The sequence below is a fragment of the Protopterus annectens genome, chromosome 1.part0, assembly GCF_019279795.1.
Source record: "Protopterus annectens isolate FY-2018-M chromosome 1.part0, PAN1.0, whole genome shotgun sequence".
Lineage (NCBI taxonomy): Eukaryota > Metazoa > Chordata > Ceratodontiformes > Protopteridae > Protopterus > Protopterus annectens.
Window position 1 is genome coordinate 492,476,114 of NC_056725.1, and position 20,963 is coordinate 492,497,076.

General features: G+C 36.2%; 1 protein-coding gene across 2 annotated transcripts in view; it reads left to right on the plus strand.

Annotated features, from left to right (window-relative positions):
• TMEM63B (transmembrane protein 63B) overlaps positions 1–20,963 on the plus strand; it is a 2,399,602-nt gene that overhangs the window by 809,491 nt on the left and 1,569,148 nt on the right. For both annotated transcript variants that reach the window (XM_044060665.1, XM_044060674.1), the window contains one exon: positions 6,050–6,192. In XM_044060665.1, coding sequence (XP_043916600.1) covers positions 6,050–6,192 — 143 coding nt within the window. The remainder of the gene's footprint in view (positions 1–6,049; positions 6,193–20,963) is intronic.

Genomic DNA, 20,963 nt, shown 5'->3' on the forward strand with positions numbered 1-20,963 from the left:
AAGAATAAATTAAAAATTATGAGATGAGATTGGAAATTGAGAAGCATTTCAGTCGTGGAATGGTCATATAACCATCAAAGAGTTCTATAAAAACTGGTCTAAATTGTGGATTGAATTTAAAACAAAGTACAAAATATGATTTTTCAATGGCAGGATGATGTTAAAAAGGAAGAGAATGTGAAATATGGTAAAATTTATAGAAATGTATTAGAAGATTTAGAGAATAATACATAAGTATTGTGATACAGAAAAATAAATGTATAAAAGAAATTGAGAAAAAATAAGGCATTACTGTTTAGGCAGAAATATTATTTACAAGGGAAAAGGAGGAGGTATCTGCATATTTGGGTAAAATAGTAAAGGCGGATATTAATGTAATGAGAGAAATGAAAAATATAAAAGGTAAAAAAGGACACGAGCAAATTATGAGTATTGTAGTACAGCATATGGAAAATATGTATAAGAATAAAAAAATAGAGAAAATGGAAAATAAAAAAGATGCAGAATAAGTTAAGGAAATTTTTGAAAAAAAGAAATTACTATTAGGGAATTGGATGGGGTACTTAGGAAAGTAAATGATGATTTAGTATCAGGCCCAGGTGGTATAGGGTATGGAATGTACAAGAAATTAGTGGATTGGCAAAGAGAGTATTTTGTACTGAATGAATGGCTGAAGAAATGGTTTGTTTATGAAGGGTTATGTAGTGAAGTATTAAAATTTATATGGAAGAAAGATGAGAAAATTAAATAAAAAATTGGAGACTTGTTACATCAATAACAGAGATTATAACATTTGTATAAAGATAATACAAAGGAGAATGGAAGGAAGGATGAGGGATATTATGGAAGAAAGCAAATATGGTATAAAATGGAAGGGATGTCAAGAATTGTTATTGGTTGTGAGAAAGTTGTGGATAATATTATAAGTAAAAGGGAGGATGTGAAACATATGCTAGGTGATATTAGCAAGGCATATGATACAGTAGGCTATGATGCTTTGTAGGATGTTATGGAGAAGTGTGTAATAGGTAGTAGAATTTGGAAAGTGTGTATGCCAACGTATCACAATAATAGAGTGTGAGCGTTGGTGAATGGATAGCTGAATAAAGACATATGCATGAAGTATGATACAAGACAAGGATGTCTATCAATGGAATGTAGCTTATAGAATGAAAGGTGCTAGATATATGATGCAAAAGGAGATGGCGATTCCAGTAGTTTTGACAAATGCAGACTATATACAGTGACTATAAAAAGTTTGCACATCCCTGTTAAAATGCCAGGTTTGTGTGATGTAAAAAAATGAGACCACAATAAATTAGTTCAAAACTTTTCCCACCTTTAATGTGACATATACAATTCAATTGAAAAACAAACAAATATGTTAGGGGAAAAAAAATAAAAAAAACAAAAAACGTACAATAAGCTATTTGCATGTGTGCCACCCTTAAACTAATATTTTGTTGAAGCACCTTTTGATTTAATTACAACATTCAGTCTTCTTGGGTAGGAGTCTGTCAGCATGGCACATCTTGACTTGGCAATATTTGCCCACTCTTCCTAGTAAAAGCACTCCAAATCCGTCAGATTGTAAGAGTATCTTTTGTGCACAGCCCCCTTCAGGTCACCACACAGATTTTCTGTTGAATTTAGGTCTGGGCTCTGGCTGGGTCATTCCAGAACTTTAATTTTCTTCTGGTGAAGCCATTCTTTTGTTGATTTGGATGTATGCTTGGGGTCATTGTCGTTTTGAAAGGTGAAATTCCTCTTCATCTTCAGCTTTCTAGTAGACACCTGAAGGTTTTGGGCCAAAAGTCACTGGTATTTGGAACTGTTCAGAATTCCCTCCACCTTGACTAAAGGCCCAGTTCCAGCTGAAGAAAAGCAACCCCAAAGCATGAAACTGCCACCACCATGCTTCACAGTGGGGATGGTGTTCTTTTGGTGATGCGAAGTGTTGTTTTCTCGCCAAATGTACTTTTTGGAATTGTGGCCAAAAAGGTCAACCTTGTTCTCATCAGACCATAACACATTTTCCCACATGCTTTTGGGAGACTTGATTTATTGTTTTCCACATTTTAGCCAGGCCTGGATGTTTTTCTGTGTAAGAAAAGGCTTCCCTCTTACAACTCTACCCCATAGCCCAGACATATGGAGAATACGGGAGATTGTTTCCACATGTAGTACACAACCAGTACTTGCCAAAAATTCCTGCAGTTCCTTCAGTATTGCTGTAGATCTCTTGGCAGCCTCCCTGACCAGTTTTTGATTTGTCTTTTTATCAATTTTGGAGGGTCATCCAGTTCTTTGCAACGTCACTGTTGTCCCATATTTTCTACCCTTTTTGATGACTGTCTTCACTGTGTTCCATGGTATATCCAATGCTGTGGACATTTTTTTGTACCCTTCTCCTGACTGATGTGTTTCAACAATGATATCCCTTTGATGCTTTGTAAGCTCTCTGCGAACCATGGCTTTTGCTGTAGCAGGCAACTGAGCAAATGTCAGAAAAATCCTACTAGGACAGCTGAACTTTATTTGGGGTTAATCAGTCTCTCTTTTAATTGATGGCAGGTGTGTACCCAAGAAGACTGAATGCTGTAATTAAATAAAAAGGTGCTTCGACACAGTGTTAGTTTAAGGGTGTGCACACCTGTGCAACCAGCTTATTGTATATATTTTTTATATTTTTATATGTTTCCCCCTAACAGATTTGTTTTTCATAGGTTCATAGGTGTGTACTAGGCTAATGGCCCTGGAGCCTTTACGAACCTAGCCCAAAAAAAAAAAAAATGCCCAGGCACCGTGACACCCGATGTTAGTTCACAGTGCCCATATCCAGTAGGGCAACTGGAATGATCTCATAGTTCACAATGCTCAAACGAGTTCAGCAACTACTACTTGAAAGCTTAACCACCACTGTAATGTTCTTCAACAGATCAGCTGAAATACCAAAGAGGAAAAAAAAACTTCTAGTAGAAAACTAGCTTCTAAACAGAAGTAGCCCTTGTCATACATGAAACTCATGTATGACTACAGATAAACAAATCAGCAAATAAAAACTTGGAAAGAGAAGAAAAGACACGTTCTTACGTTGAATAATAAAGCTGACAGCTGTTTGGCTTTTGTTCTGTGGTGAAACTTCCAAGTATCTTAGTATTGTTCATGGTCCCTTTATATGAAGGGATTGGAACTGTTTTGGAAAAAACAAATAGTTTGTTCGGAAGGGCATAAATAAATTACACTTTGACTGCTACTACTAATGGATACTTATGACTGAATGCATACACCCGTGTACTACTCCACTAATCAGGATGTTCAATTGCATTGTACAGGTTATAGGTCACATTAAAGGTGGGAAAAGTTTTGAAATGATTTCTTGTGGTCTCATTTTTTTATGTCACAAAAACCTGGCATTTTAACAGGGGTGTGTAAACTTTTTATATCCACTGTAGTTGTAGTTGCTAAGAGCAAAATGTGGATGAGGGAAGTGTTGATTTGTCTGAATGGAAGTTTAAAGGAAATGGGAATAACCTTATATAAAGATAAAAGTAAGGTTTTGGTTGAATTGGTGAAGATTTGAGGTGTGTATTTTTCAGTGAATGAGGTGCCTTTGCTAGTGATAAAATCTGGAAAAATGATGTAGTTATGATCAGCGGGAAGGTTTGATAAAAATCAAACAAATATTTATTTATTTTACATTTGTTGACCAGGTTTGTCCAACTGAGCTGTTGGCCCTTTTTCAGCAGAGGCCCGAGGAGAACAGCTCAGGTACATAATACAATAAAAAGTTAACAAAAGCTATTTACAGAAAGGTTTCAAGAGTTATTTACAAAACAAGGTTTTAAATGGTAGCAATAAAACAATGTCAGAAAAAAATATATACAGTGGAGAAAAGCAATAAATTCATTGTCATTTGTTGCTAACGTGTTGACATAGAGAAGAGAAATGAGAGATAGTTAGAATAAGATGTTGATGATGTCTTCTCTGGAGAATGTATAGATTAGCATTCAGGAAAACTGATTATTTGGTGAATTCTGTATTAATGGAAAAGTGGCGCATATGTCAAATGTTTCTATGATCCCACAAAAATATGTAAAGAAAATTGTGCAATTGGTGTTTTGTTTCATAAAAAATGTCAAAATTAAACACAGTAAAAGTGGTGTGTTTATGAGTAAAGATGAAGAGGGGGGGTTACTAAATACAGTTGTTTATTGTGCTTTTTTAAACTTGTATAGAGTATTAAAGTGGGTAAAGGAAGAAAATGAGAAATGAATAGTGAGAATGTTTAAAATATAAATACAAAAATATCTTGGAGATTATGAGAATATGAAAAAAGAGAAAAAATATAAAAATGAAATTAAAAATTACCAAGGAAAATACTAACATATTACTTAGAAAATTGGAATTGTGGGAACAATACATGCAGAATAATGTTTTCTAGGGGAGATGAGGTTTAAGGGAAGGCAAGAATTAAATGAGCTATGTAATGTTTGACTTAAATGTCTGTATAGAAAATTATAAGTGATGTATGTTTGCAACTAAAATAGGTCAGTATGGTTTGTTTTAATTTTATATAATTGTGTGATTGCCTATGCCATAAGTGATAATTCAATAAAGATGTTTCTCATTTAAAAAAGAAACAGTATCTTCTTCTTCTTTTGGCTTTTCCCGGTTAGGGGTCGCCACAGATGATCATCTGTCCGCTCATGACTGGCAGTGGAGTTTTATCATGATGAGTTGCCGGCCTGGCGCCCAACCTTCCACAGAAGGCACACACACATGCACACACTCACACCTAGGGCCAATTTAGTATCCAATCCACCTACTGCATGTCTTTGGGATGTGGGAGGAAACCGGAGCACAAACTTGGAAAATAAAAACTGATGATATAGAGTAAGACAGGAGGATGTGTTATAATAATGTGATGAAAAATATTATTAAATAAATCCATGAGAAAGTTAACCAGTAGAAGTCATTAAAGAAAAGTGATGTACTAAGATAGTAGATTGTCAGGATTTCTTATGGAGATTGGTAATAAACAAGTCACCAGTAAAGAAGAATATGCCATATAAAAAGAAAGTTGAAAGTATGTGTATTATATGAGGAGGAAGAGATGGCATTGCATGCCTATTTTGAAATGTAAGAGTAGTGAAACCCTGGAAGAAGTTATGTGAAGAAAATGTTTTGAAAATATTAATGACATAAACAATATAGATATGAATATGATTATGTACTGATATTATAAGAAGAAGAAAGAATATGTGAGAAGGGTAAATAAATATTTTATGTAATACATGTTATTTGGAAAGAAAGATTGACATTTTGTTTACTAGAAAATAGATTTTGGCAGATATATTGTGAAAAATTGGATTATGGTTGTGGAAAAAGGAGTTGTGATCAGTTATGGAAGAATTGCAATGAAGATTATATAAGAAACCACTGACACTGCTAACTTCTTTATGGCAGTACCTTGTAGCTAGCAGTGGAATACTTAAGGATAAAGAGCCTGTGGTCATAGGGTTGAACTGTGCAACTGATGAGCATATGTTGTACTACATATTGTCCCTAATATTTACTGTATTGCATATAAACATATACTTTAGAAAATGTGACATTGTAATAATAAAGCACTCAAAAAGAAACGTGGAGGTGTAAAAAAAAAAAAAAGGCACTTTATTACATTAAGTTCTAAATAGCCTATAATATGGGATATCCATGCTTCATTCCGGAATTTACTCAATGTGCATTTTTATTCATGGTTAATATGGACAGGTGCCCTAATTACAAAATGACCAGTAGATGTTGCCATTGTTTACTTCTCAGTTTGACAACAGATGTTGAGAGCTGACCAGTCATTAACTACATCATGATGAGGTTGAAGTTGACTGGTATAGCAATGCAAAGATCCCTGAACTATTGTCACCTGTTCAGCACTGATCATGTAATTAAATGAGATGTCTGTTTATCTGTACACTACTGGTGAACAGTACACTTGTGGCAGGAAGATGACTTTGTGGTTTTTTTTTGTTTCTCTTAATTTTTTTAGAGATGATGAGATTCGGGATAAATGTGGAGGCGATGCTGTGCATTATCTCTCTTTCCAGCGCCACATCATTGGGCTTTTAGTGGTCGTAGGGGTGATGTCTGTAGGCATTGTGCTGCCAGTCAACTTCTCAGGAGACCTGCTTGGTGAGTAAAGAAGTGAATGATAGTGAAAGTCAAATTCTGTTCACTGTCTGTCTGTGTGTATATGTATATATATATATATATATATATATATATATATATATATATATATATATGTGTATGTATACTTTTCTAGATTGTGTTTTTTTTCCTCTCCTTTTTTGTTGTATGTCAGGTGTATTGGTTAGTATTTGCCTTACTGAAATCCCCCTACCTTGCTACCCCATTCTGAATGCTGCTCTACTTTGATGCATGTCAGCAGATTTAATGATGAAATAATATATGTATTATGCAGCCACCAGGCCTGTGCCACACTATCTTTATTTGAAATCCTGGCAGATATAGTGTGATTTATGTAAACATGGTTCTTGTCTTTATTTTAATTTCTTCAAGTGTTTTTGGTTTCTACAACTGTGACAGCAAGGACCCCATTTCTGATTCATGACACAGTGAGAGTAGAGTAAATTAGTATTGTTAGTCTTTTATGCCCAGTTGACATATTTAATGCTGGAAAAGCTAGCTATATTGCAGACCTGCAGAATGTGTTATTTCATCTCTGATACAGATGGAGCTTAAGAGATATAGTTTTATGATGATTCTTGTACTGCTGTGCAAAGTAAATAGTAATGGAAGTCTCTGAGACACCCTGTGCTGCCTGAGTTTGTGCAGAGTACAGTAAATATACTGCAGACTCTCCCACATTAATGTGAATTTAACATTAATGATGTGTTAGGGATTAGACAGTAAAAGTCAATTCCACATGTTCATCTGCTCCAGTGACTGGACCTCATGCATCTGGTATGTACATTATTTAATTCCATTCTTAATTTGGAGATGATGACATTTTTGACAACTGACATCTCCCTCTTGACTTCCTGAATGACCTGTTTCCCTGAAATATGAAAGCTCAATGGTCAATTAATTCCTTCTTGGGGTTATTGTCAAGCAGTAGAGTTGGCAGTCTGTTTTTGGAGCATCCAGAGTTTTGTACTTGAGCCTTAGCTGTTCCCACTGCTCATGCCCAGTAGCATTTTCAGGTTTCAAATGCAGTGGCCTTGGTAAAGATATGTCACACAGTTTTGTGAGTGATTTAACTCTTCATAAGGCCTTGCTCCATTGAAGCAGGCGCTGGTCTCTGTCAAGAAATCAACCATGAGGAATGTACCCAGATATGCAGACCTCTTTTGAGAGAGGCAAGTCGGCATTGACTTGTCAGTCCTCTCCCTCGCAACATCAGCTCCTGCAACATTCAGTGCTGATCAATATGAGTATCCCTCTCATAGTTAGGGCTTTATCACTCTATTCAACTTAGTGTTTGACTCTGCTTACTTACCTGGTTGTTAGTGGGGCTGGGCATCTTGAAGTGTTAAATTGCTGACTGACTGGCCTAACTAACTAAATATATAAATAAGTTAGTTCAGTCTGTCTATCCAACATTCCATTTTCTGTTCCACTTTCATTCAGTTAAAGATCATGGTGGCTGGAGCCTGTACTGGCAGGCAGTGGGTCATAAGGCCAGAACCAGCCCCAGGTAGTATGTTAGTCCATTGTAGGGCACACATACTTGCTCATCCACATCCACACCTATGGACCGCTAAATGCCATCAGTCAGCCTGCCAGCTGCTTGTCTTTGTAATGTGAGAGGAAAACGGAGACCCAAGCAAAAATCCAAGCAGACATAATGAGAACAAGCAGACTTCACACAGAAAATACTTCAACCAAAAACTGTGAGAGGGTGCAGTCTAACCATTGTGCTCCACATAAATACATACCCTGAGGGTTAAATGCATGGGACATATAGCTTAGAAGGCTTGTAAGCTTTTTTTATGCCCGTGGGTCAGCACAGTAGAGGTGTAGCCACACCTAGACAGGCTTACAGGTGTAACACAAGTAAAAGTGAATAGTTTGCATGTTGCATTGTACTTCTGTTTAGCACAAATTTATGTATTGCAGTGGATGAAGACAGTCTATCATGTCTTCATTTGCTTTTTGGTAGGAATCCCATATTTCCTGTTGTCTGGTTAGTAATATCATTGCTAGTCTGAGTGCTTCTTTTTTCCCTCTTTGTTGTATTTCAGATGGGACTTGGGACAGGTAGTGATTTACAAAACTGAATATCTCCTGGTACACTAAGTTTTACTTCTTAGAGTTGGAGTTGACATTTGTTTCTGAATATTAGGTAGTGTATGCTTTCTTAACTGGCTTAGGGCCCTGTGCATTGTGGCCCTTACTCAACTGTAATTCTTTTTTGATTGCTCTTAATTTAGAAAGTGTTGAAACTTGGTTATTTATTTTATTATATGAAGGTAAAGTTAAAATATTATTATTAATGTTGGTATAAGTAGTTGTACAAATGTATGTGTTGTACTGTATTCATTGTTGTTTTGAACTAGCCAGATTGTTTTATAGTAATGCTGGTAAGTACTCAAGGCATATTTGGAAGGAGGTACTTGTGAGCAGAGTTACTTGAATAAAGGGGTTCAAAAGATTTCATGGAAGTTTTCATGGAGTTCATGGTTCATGGAAAAGTGCATAGTAGAACACCTTAGATGAGGCCATGTATTATCAGCTATCTATATAGCTGTTCCCACCTTGATGAACTGTCAGGAATCATCTGAATTTAAGTAGAGTGCTGGTATGTTGGGCAGTTGCTGTGGAATGTCCTGTGTGTGGTCATTTCTTTGGAGATGTTAGGATATGCATTATATATCTAGCTGAATGGATTGAGAAGGATAGGCTATGACTAGTACCTTAGAATATGGGAAGACCTTCTCCTTCCCAGTTAAGCAGTCCAGGGTTGTGATCTTTTCAATAATTTTTTGGAAAGATGCTTGATCTGTTACAAGAAATTAAGCTTTTAAAGTCAGAGATAGCTAAATTGCAGTGTTTATGGGTGGTTAGTGTTTCGGAGTCCTCTGTAGACTGGGGATTGGGTTGGAGGGATTTAAGAGTGGTGGTAGTTTCCTATTGTTATGTCCTGGTAAGGCTGAATTAGTCAGGCATTCCACTGGTCAGATGGTGTTTTTTATGGTGAAGTAGTATACCACTTGGTTCTTTTAGGGGACTTGCTATGAAATGAAGACAAGGATCATAGAACCTCCCTCACCTGCTTAATAATATTGGGGGCATTTGAAGCAGTAAGGATTGTTACTCAATTTCTGGATTTGGTCGATGTTTAGAGTAAGTCCCAAAGTGGATTGAGAGCATTTTCTTTTTACTCTCAAGTCCATTGTTCTTATTTTGGACTGGATATTGGTCACAAGTAATATAATTCCAGTGATGGAGGATACTGAGCTATATATCATTTCTTTCTCATGCCATTCTCCAGTTGTTCATTCATTTCAGGATTATATGGGCACACAAGTTGCCTTGCAGCAATTTCTTAAGTAATAGAGGTGCATGAGATCAAATTGAAAAGCTTGCTGGACATTTAGAATGGAGAATTTCTCCACCGCTTTGCATTTTGGACTTTGTTTAAGGCCAGAATTAGAAGGATGCTCACCTTGTAAGCATCATCATTTCAGAGGGATACGAGATGCTGGCAATGTTAACAAAATGAATCCACGACTGGAAGAACCCCACCACAAATGATTTAGCGCTTTAGTTCTCTTTTAATATAAGTAGAACTTCATCAGAAATTAATCACTGTCCATCACACACTTTAATTATAATCCAAGTAAATCACATGATACCAACCAACCAATTAAAAAACACAGTAATCAAACATAAATTACTAAATGAAATATTCAAATCACTGCAATGAACATTTCAAGCATAAACTCCCAATATTATTTGACATTTAAAATATATATACACATATAAACTGTTAATTTAAAATGACTCTAAACTTTTTGAAGTAGCAAAAAAACATTTTCTATTTATAACTTCATTGATTTCTGGTGCGCGATCTGATTGAAGTCTAATCTGCCAAGCTGAATCACGGCACTCCAATAAATTCCTAACATCCCCTGATAAAAAAAAAACATCATCCACCTGTTCCAATACAAAAAAGAAAAACGTCTTTGAATCTGAACATGCCAAAGCATTGTTAGAATCCCTTTTCTTAATGGCTAATGTGTGTTTGTAAATCCTTCCACGTAACATCCAGATAGTTTTCCCTATATTAAAAACTATTACAGGAATCACAAATAGCTGTGTAAACTACACATTTACTCTGACAAGTATACCTGTCTCTAGCCCATACAACCCATTTCAGATGTTTGAATTCAACAGAAGATGAGTTAGCTATAAGTCTGCACTGTTTACAGTGCCCACAAAAAAAAGTGCCTTCTACAGTGCACTCTCTTCTGTCATTTTCAGACAAAGTTTGCCTTTCTAGGACAGTCTTGATGTTAATCAAATCCACATTACCAATCAGTGTTCAATGATAACATCTTTGATGAGCCAAATCTCATTAGAGATGGGCAATGGAACCTCGGCATTCATCCCACTCCTAACAGTTTTTCCAATTTGGCAGAACATCTTGGGAAAGTGGTTGCCAAAGCCATAAAGGAGAGTTTAATGCCTGGGTGTCATCCAGGGGGTTTCAGTTTTGTCTCCAGAAGTGGAGTGACACGCCATGGATTATCTTCTAGTGTGATTGCACCAACAGGGACCAGTAGTTGTGTATTGGATGGATTATTCAACCATGGATCCAGTGACAACACTAACGGAAACATTCTAGACAATGTCCTGAAAGAGTCCGACAATCCTTTTGTGGTGAATTTAGCCACAGTGGCGTTTCAGGACCGAGTGACATCACTACAAATGAACACAGTATGTGTAAAAGCAATATTTTTAAATTGGAACAGTGCTCTCTAAAGTATATGTCCTTACAGTTAGACGTTCACTACTTAGAGGAATGTATAAAAAATAGTGTTGTACCATAAGGTTTAAGAGTCTGCAAGTTTACGAATTGTGTCAAGTATAGAGACTCTGTATATAATGAGCTGACTGCTTTGTTTGATGCCACAGGTTTTTCTTTAATGATAGTGTTAATAAAACATTACCAGAGAGAGCTGGAGGTTTTGAAGTCACAAGTATTGCCATTGGACAGTACAATAAAGACCTCCGATTTTTTTCATTCAGTTTAAAACTTTTATTTGGGCATTAATGCCAAGGTTGATTGACACAGGGACACTCCAATAAGTAAAAAAAAAACAGAGTAAGCTTTGCCACAATCTTGCAGCTTATATGGCTTATACAGCTTACCCTTTAATGCATGATCTTCCGGATTCTATTTCACATAATTTTATACCAAGTCATCACAACACCTTCAACCCTTCACTTTATACCACCATCCAAATATTTAATAATGCTTGTGAGAATGACTTTAGAAAAAAGCTTAAGACTAAAGTCAAATTTGCCAACTTGAAGTATGGTAAAAAATTGGCTTTGAATGAGTTAGCCAATAATCGTAACCTAAGAATAATTAGGGCAGACAGGGTGGGATATTGGTCATCACGGACAAGACTTATTATGAGTCTGCCATATGAAATTTATTGAAGGATGAAGGAAATTTTAAAACTGTGACTAAGGATTTCATAAGTAGAAGTTATTCTGGCATTAATCGGTCTTTGTTTGACTTGTTTAGTCAAGGTTGTGTGGACTACCATACTTATGATTTTTTTTAAGTGTGCCATTTCCAAAAATGGCAGTGTTCTTTGGTATTCCAAAGGTTCACAAAAACAAGTCACACCCTCCATTTAGACCAATTGTTTCAGCAGGGCACAGCAAGACTGAACCTATTTCATTGTGGCTGGACCATCTTTTAAATCTGGTAGTCCAGGCATGCAGGTCATATATATATATATATATATATATATATATATATATATATATATATATATATATGGGATTCTTGGCATTTATTAGAAATTTTAAGTGACTTTGAGATGCCTGGCATTCCTTTCTTCTTTGCATCTTTGGATGTAGCTTCTTTATACACTTGTATTAATCAAGAGGTTGGTGTGGAATATCTCTGAGAATATTTAACTTTTTTTACTGACTTTGATAACAACAAAATTAGTACCATTTGTTCTCTTATGGAAATTGTTTTGGACAACAATTTTTTTGAGTTTAATGATACGTTTTACAAACAAATATCAGGACTGGCAATGAGGGCAAGGGTTGCTTATGTGTTTGCGATCTTGGCAATGGCGATGTGGGAACATAAATATTTTTCAAGCATGCTCAAGTAACTAATGTTTTGTTATATCACTGATTTATTGCTGATGTGTTTTTGCTATGGAAGGGGGATTTTGACAGCTTTCTAGCTTTTGTTTCAGATTTAAACATGACCACAGACCTTTTGCATTTTACAGTAAGTGGTTTTGGTAATGATATAAATTTTCTAGATTTAAATTTGACTTTTTATTCTGACTCCTTAAGACTTTTATAAGTAAGATTTATAGGACGCCTACTTTTGCTAATCAATATTTACACAGGGATAGTTTACACCCTATTCATACTAAAAGAGGAGTGGTCAAGGGGGAGTTGATTCGTTTGAGCCGTTTAACCCATGTTCAAGAAACCTTTTTGAAAGAAATGGTTGAATTAAGATCCGTATTCATGGTCAGAGGTTTTGACCAGGTATGGTTAAAGGCAACAGAAGGCGACGTTTTGAAACTTAGAGAGATGAAAGCCTGTCCTGTTTTATGTACAAAATTAACAAGGGAAGGTAGTAGAAGTAGTTTTGTACACATGGACTCAGGAACTGAGATAGGGCAATGCTTGGCTTTTCCATTGTCCATATCTAATGAGATGTGGCTCATCAAAAATATTATCATTGAAAACTGGAAGATTCTGTCTGGTAATGTGACTTGATTAACATTATTGGTAATGGGCCAGTTTTTACTTTTAAAAATGCATAACATCAAGACTGTCCTAGAAAGGAAGACTTTGGATGAAAATGAGAGAAGAGAGTGCCCTGTAGAAGGCACTTTTTGTTGTGGGCACTGTAAATGGTGCAAATTTATAGCTAACTCATCTTCTGTTGAATTCAAACATCTGAAATGGGTTGTATGGGCTAGAGAGAGGTATACTTGTCAGAGTAAATGTGTGGTTTACAGAGCTATTTGTAATTCCTGTGATAATTTTTATATAGGGAAAACTATTAGGATGTTAAGTAGGATTTATGAACACACATTAGCCATTAAGAAAAGGGAGTCTAACAATGCTTTACCCAGACATGCTTTGACATGTTCAGATTTCAAGAAGGTTTCCTTAGAACAAGTGGAAAATAGATTTTTATCAGGGGATTTTAGGAACTTATTAGAGTGTCGTGAATCAGGTTGTCAGACTAGATGACAAGCAGCTCATGTACCAGGAATCAATGAAGCTATAAATATAAAATGTTTTTTTCCACTTCAAAAAGTTATTTAGCGTCATTTTAAGTTAACAGTTTAGATGTGTATATATATTTTTAAACGTCAAATAATATTGGGAGTTTATGCTTGAAATGTTCATTGCAGTGATCTGAATATTTCATTTAGTAATTTATGTTTGAATATTGTGTTTTTTAATTTATTAGTTGGTATCATGTGATTTACTTGGATTATATTTAAAGTGCGTGATGGAGAGTGATTCATTTTTGTTGAACCTCTAGTTATATTAAAAGAGAACGGAAGTGTTAAATCATTTGTAGTGGAGTTCGTCCAGTCATTGTGTCCATTTGTTAAAGTTACTTAGTTTTTTCATTATCTGTCTGGTTTGGTTATGCTGGGAATATGTGGTTCTTTCTAGGTTTCAGGAAGTTGAGCATAGACAGCAAAGTGGTAGTTTAAAAAGGTCGAACTGGAAGAGGTGAGGTAGTTGTGGGAGTATGTTAAGTCCTAAAAGATTAGCTAAGTAGACATATCTTAAAAATTGCAAAAAAAAAAAGGTATGAATGTGTAAGAGGAAGATGAGAGAAGATCTTGGATTATAGCTTAAAGCAGCAGCAGGTATTTAGAAATCACATCTTCTCAGTGGGGCATTGCTAATGTCAACCAAGTTTACTAAGGGGACAGTTGGATGATGTCAGGTGCTGAAGTTAGACATGGGTAAATTGCAGTATTCATAGGTGATTAGTGCCTTGGAGTTCTCTATAGACTGAAAAGAGGAACCCAAAGATTTGGGCATTGCCCTCTGAGCTCAGCCTTCCCAGACCCTCAGGAGAGGTGCTGGAGGCCCCTGTTAAAAAGGCAGAGGTGTTACAGATTATTAAATAATTACTGGCCAACAAGACCTTGGGTCTCGTAGTGCTTGACTGAGAATTATGCTTCCAGGAGTGCATGGTTTGCATCAGCACTACCTTTGTCTGCCAGAAGTACAGAATGCATAGGTATGTTGGAGTTGCTGCCACTTCAGTCTGCTCTGTTTGGATGGCACAAAAATTGGTGGATTTCCATTCCCATTCACAGGAGAGAAATGAAGGGTGGTGGTTGTCTTTCAGCTTTTCCGGTTTAGGGGTCGCCACAGCGGAACTCCGGTCCGCTAATGATTGGTGGTAGATTTTAACGAACGCTGAGGTGCCAGCTCAACATCCAACCTTCAACGAAGGCACTTGTGAAAATTGACTGGCCGCCCTTTGTCTTCTTGAGAGGAATGGCATTGAAAGTGGAAGGTGGAGTGAGGAGATCAGATAATGACCTGGCCTCCAGCATGAAATGTTTTCATAGGACATACTCTACCCCTCCTTGTTTATTTGCTCCTCCTAGATTTTTGGGTGATTAAGCCTCTATTCATAGCCACTGATGATGCTGAAAGGAACTAGAATGACAATTCAGATGTCCACTAATGGGGGCAAGTCCCAGGCTTGTAGTGCATCCCCATTTGCTATTGGGTGATCAGATCAGCATAATGACTGGTCTGTTTTCAAGGAGTGATTCCTTGGGTCTTCCAATGAAGGCTTGGTTGTTTAACTCCAGCCTAGGAAGTCTACCCCTCAGTATGATGGAGTTAAAGTGGACTCACTATCTTGAAGTGCAGAAACGTTTGCTTTTCTGTGACTTCTGTACCTGCTGGTGTCCTTCATTGTTAGACATACTTACCTTATTTGACATCTTGTAGGGCATATCTACATAGTTCATAGGTAAGTACTGTGCTGGCTGTCCTTGTGGACCTTTGTAAGCCTATCCAGTTTTCCTAAAAGGTGAGAAACAAATTCTGTACCTTGTGCTGATGATGTAAACACCTTAACCATTATGCCAACCCCCATAGGAGCAGGAATGGACCTTTACTAAGCCCGGTTTGTCACAAATACATTGACCTGTACATGTTTATTTATCTGGTCTTTTACTGTTGCTTTTTTTTTTACCTGAAAACATTCTACTACTCCTGTTCCAGAGAAGGCCAGGGGGTTTTATAATCTTCATATGGAGTACAGTGGTCTTGCTTCCTGCTGAGGTGTATTCTTAGTTTGGACATGGAGGGGTAGAGATTTTTTTTCTGCCATTCTGGATCTTGAGACCTTGAATTATTTGTCTTTGTTGAATTAGGCTGTAAAGAAACTGACATAGTTTAATGATTCTGGATTCAAAGTGTCTGTGAATAGGACCCTTATGGTTACTTCTCTCTTTGATGATTTTCAAACTGCCAAAGAAATGTTATTTTGAGCTGAAATGGTGGCTAAGATGCAAGCATCTAGGAACTGTCTGTGGCAAATGACCTGGTTCAGGCTTTAAGGATGTTTAAGCAGACCTGTTTGTACACATTGTGTGTGTGTGTGTGTGTGTGTGTGTGTGTGTGTGTGTGTGTGTGTGTGTGTGTGTGTGTGTGTGTGTGAGTGGCAGGGGTTGGGGGGATTCCACACAAAATTTGCTGCTCTTCCAAAAGTCAACACTGTCTCTCCTAAGGGAAATGTATATACTTGGTGAAAAAGTATAGGAGTAACCTACAAAATTAAAGGGGATTCACAAGGAAGCTACAAAATAATAATCACATTGTGAAATTAAAGGCAACTAGATCATCAACTGTGCTACTCAACAACTTTGCCTATACACTAATTAGTATCATTGGTAAAGCCCATCTAGAAATGACATTTCACTTTCAAGAGCAGCCACTTTGTACATGTTTCTTTTCAACTATAACAGATCATATAGTTAATGAAAGTGCTTTCACTTGTCTAAATCTACAGACATTTCTGACAGAATTTTACTGTAAACAATCTTCCAATGTAATGACACATAAACAACAATGAAAGTGTTTTCACATGTCTAATTCTGTAGCTAGTTCTGAAAGAATTTACTTTCAAATGTTTTAACATACTGCCATAAAATGTTACACATCAGTTAATTTTTAAATAGTCAAATTAGCATATTTCAAGAAAAAACAGAAATGCATTTAGTTCAGGTGAGAGGAAAATCACTATTGTGTTTCCTAACTATTAAAAGACTGTTAATCATCAAGATAATGGCTTTGATTACTTGATTCCAAAATACTTCTCAGTTTGTGACCTGTTACACTGAAAACAGGTCTTTTTGAATATGGCTTCTGGTTTAAACCTGTTCGTAGATAGAACTTCGTCACTTACACAGAGAGCAAGTCTTTTGGAATCTGACCTTTTTAAAGTAATAATTCAAAGTATAAACCAGTTGTAGACCGGTTACGGTAAGAATATATTCAAATGTTCAGTGATATTGATAAGTTAAAAAAATCCAAGTCAAGTTAAACAGAGGAAGATTTGTCTTTTGATCTGAATAAGTATCCATAATAGATAATGCTAAGCCACTTTGTTAACTTCAGACTTTGTTTCCTCAACATATAATTTAATTCCTGTTACTAAAGTAGACTGGAGCATGATTTTAATAAAAATAAATTAGAGAAAATATTGTGGTATTTGTCTTTATGCTACATTCTTTTCAAAGTAATTTACTGTAGTCAGTTTATGAATTATTTTAATGTTTAACTTCTGCTACAAAGATCTATTTTTATCCTGTCTTTTATGGACGTGTTCAGCCTGGGGAAATGCTAACGCAAACATTTTACATGGTTTCTGATGTCCACATATACAGGAATTATACAAAATGCAAAAATATTGGAGCTAAATCTTTCATTTAACTAAACATAATTTGTCTTCACTGCAAGCAGTGGTGGACTTTTGGAACTTGAGCATAAGTCACATTTTTATAATTATGCTTACTGTATTGGTTATTTTTTCTCGGAACTACTTGGTGGATCTCTCTAAAAGAAATAACTCTTCGTCTATGTTATAGAATACTTAAAAGATTATAAACAATCAGCAAAATTTAGGAAACACTGTGGACAGGCATCTTCAAAGTTGTTCTAGCATACATTAACAGTTTAATATCATCACTCAATACATATTTTTATGTTAAACTGTAAAAATGTGGTTTAGGAATCTATGTTGTAGTGGAATGAGCTGTTAAAGTTGATTTGGCTATCTATTTTGGTGTGGTGGTAGTTATGCCATTTATTTTAGTATGTGTATCAGCTGCACTAACTGTATCATCTTTTTCAAGCTTATGATTTGCAGATTGTTATATGCATGTATGTTTTATTTATATTATTTTGACTTTTCTGTTAACTATTTATGTTTTCTTGAATATTTTGCAGTGTTTTTATATGTGTATGTGATGTTTTTTTAAAAAAGAAGATTTTCGGGAAAAAGTTGAATATCGACATTCAGTAAATTCTCTGCGTTGACCATACAGATTTGTACTATTTTATATAAGAAAAAAAATAGAAAAATAACTTGTAAAACCTGAAAATGTGGGCATTATTGACAGTTGGTAGACTAGCACCCCAGGTTATGGCAGTACGCTGCCCAGGCCAAGGAACCCTGAGGGGGAAATGTTGTGCTGTTCTGAAAATGGCAAACACTGCTGCCTCCAGAGAAGGACAGTAGACTCCCACTGTAGATGGAATAAACTTGATACAAAGAGACATTTGTAAGAGGGACTTAAATAAGCATTAATATCTATAAGTTGAAGTAAAGTGTTTTGAAAGGAATGTAGGATTAAACATGAGTGGTGACAAACTAGTTAACCAGACAGAAAATCAGGATACTTCCAACTGGAAATTTCTGTGACAATAAGAATATTACATTTTGTTTTACCTGTCAATTTGAGACTAGAGACACAAATAAGTAATATTTGGTGAGGGTTCAGCTGCAGAAATCATACATTTATTATCATGATCAATTTATTTAGTTAAAATCTAACAAAAAAGTTAAACAAAAATAATGTGCAGCAAGTTTAGATATCTAATGTTAGAAATGTTAATAACAACATACTTCTGTTTGGCAAAACATAAACAGAACACAAGTAACGTGAGAGAATTATTTTAGAGGCAAGAGAAAAACTGGTGACAGTAAATTGAGAAGGAAGTACAAGTCTAATAAAGTTTTACTGGAATTTTGGGGTGTCTGCTTTTTCACAGTAGAATCTCTCCACATCCAAAAGGGCAATAAAAAAAATGCACTACTTCCCACAGATGCCACTTTCATTAGAAACCTCTGCATTGCTAGGTTTACAGAGATGTTTTATTCTAAAACTGAGCCACTGAGTCATCTGACAAAGGAAGTCACTCTGTCTGCACAGACAGAATTCGGTACCATATTCCTTGCAAATTCTGCTTGACTGTCTGATGCTAGGCCTTGATCTAGGCCCCCAAAAGTCTCATTTTATAGTTAATGGTAGTGTAGTTGTATTAAATGCTGTACTGGCAGAAACATAATGCCTTTACAAGCCCATAGTGTATAGAAGCAGAGCACTAAGTGATGTAAAGGAGTGTTGTAGTCTGAAAAAGGTGAGTTGCAAGTAAGTCTGTCTCCACATATATGAACAAAAGTGTGCCGCCTTATCTCATCATATCCCACTTGAATTCATTTAAAGTAATTTAAGCTTCAACATTATTGCCTGGACGTTTTACATTTATTATATATAGTTTATAGAGAGAAGATGATTAAGGTAAGAGTATTATTTAGTGTGTTTATTAGGAGGAGTTCATATGCAAGCATCCTAGCAGACTGTAACAGCTATATAACAGAGAACCAAGTATGACAAATGAGTGCACTAAATGTATAGCAGAGATAAGCATTTGAGTTGATTAAAGCAGAAACAAGCAATGTTATTTGTAAAAAGGAATTTACCTCACACAAATACATGGTACAAAGTCCACTGATGAAATGCCATGTGCTTCCAGTCTGAGAAAGTCTATGAACTGATAACATGATCTTGCAATGTTTTCTGATGTTCAATTCATTCTGAGAGGTGCAAGGCTTTTGTTATTAAAATCAGTTAATGGTGGAGCTCCACAACCTAAATGTAAAACATATGAGGGATCGTAGAAATAGAAATGGATAATAGAGGAAAATATACCTCCCTGACACTGACAAGTTCATATGGGTTATGCTTCAGAGTTGCCTAACTTGTCAGTGTACCACATTTGCCCTAGTTAGTATAAATGCCACCTCCGGTCTCCCATGAAGAGAAACTCCTAGGCTAGTGGGACTACCTTAATTAACAAAGGATAAATAAATAAATAAAAGTACACTTCAGAAATAGTTATAAGTAGGGTGATGTATGATCAGTGTCATTTCTGAGGTGAGGCGTTAGTTAGTTACTATTATTTTGAGGATTCTGAGGAAGATCACTGGTTTTGTGGAAACACATTGGCTGTAACAAAGTATGAGAATTAACTGGGCAAGAAACTCTAACCATGTAGAGTACAGAGATGACTGGATGCCCATGATGAAAGAAAATGGTAGTATGGGATGAGAATGGCTGTTTCTGCCCCCGCCCAAGGCTTCCCACAACAATTAACTTCAACCACACTGAGTCAGTTGTACAGTGTATTTCTTGGCATATGAGGACATTGGGCATGGGAGCTGAGAGCGGAGGACTGTGATGAGTCCAAAAATGTTACCATGTTTCATGTCTCTAAATGAGCCTGCTGCCAAGTCTACTTAGTACTAACTACAGCACCTCATGAAGACATTGGTGTTCGGGGGGGTACCTGATGCGCAAGGATATATATATTTTTTTATTTCAGACTTAGCATTGCAGAAATAAGACCAAAAAAAATTAAACTTTAATCAATATCACTGGTAATGTAAGAGTAAGTATGTAGAAAGGTGTAAGACAGGGTAATATGTAGCATAAATGAACACGATCTAAGTAGAAGTGATACAGTAATTCAGTCAGCAAAATGGGCAAGAAGAGCAGCTGTGCAGTGCCATACCATCATACAGTATAATATTTCTATGCAAAAAATAATACCCAAAGAACAAAGTATTTATAGTAGGTAGAGGATGTGAAGGAGAGGGGGACATGAGTTAAATGAAGGAAAAGGTGAGAGACAGAAGAGAGAGAAAAAAAAAATAAAACAAAAAGTCTGGAGGGGCAAGCAGAAAAACATGTCTACTGGCAAACCAGGTTGCATCAAACTGATGAAGCATTGTGTAGAAAGGCCCTCATTAGTCCATCAGACAGGTACCTTATAGTGTGACTAAGCTAGTCAAGCAGACCCAGAGAGAGGAACTACAGAGATGTTGCATCTGAGGACAGTCGAACAGTTCAGTAATCAACTTCTGTTTTTGCATGTCTTATTACAGAAATATACAAGTACATGTGCTGTTTTGTTTTTAATTCACAGCAATAGTATGTATTCCTAGTACCTAGTCTGAATTAGTCTTATGTCCAGAAAGCCAGCATGTGCTGGGAGAGTTAGGGAGGTGGAGAAGGGCATCAGCTGAAGAGCCACAACACAATAACTAAATTTGGACCCCACAGTTGCTAAGGCCAAACCTGGTCCATAGTAACCAGGAATTT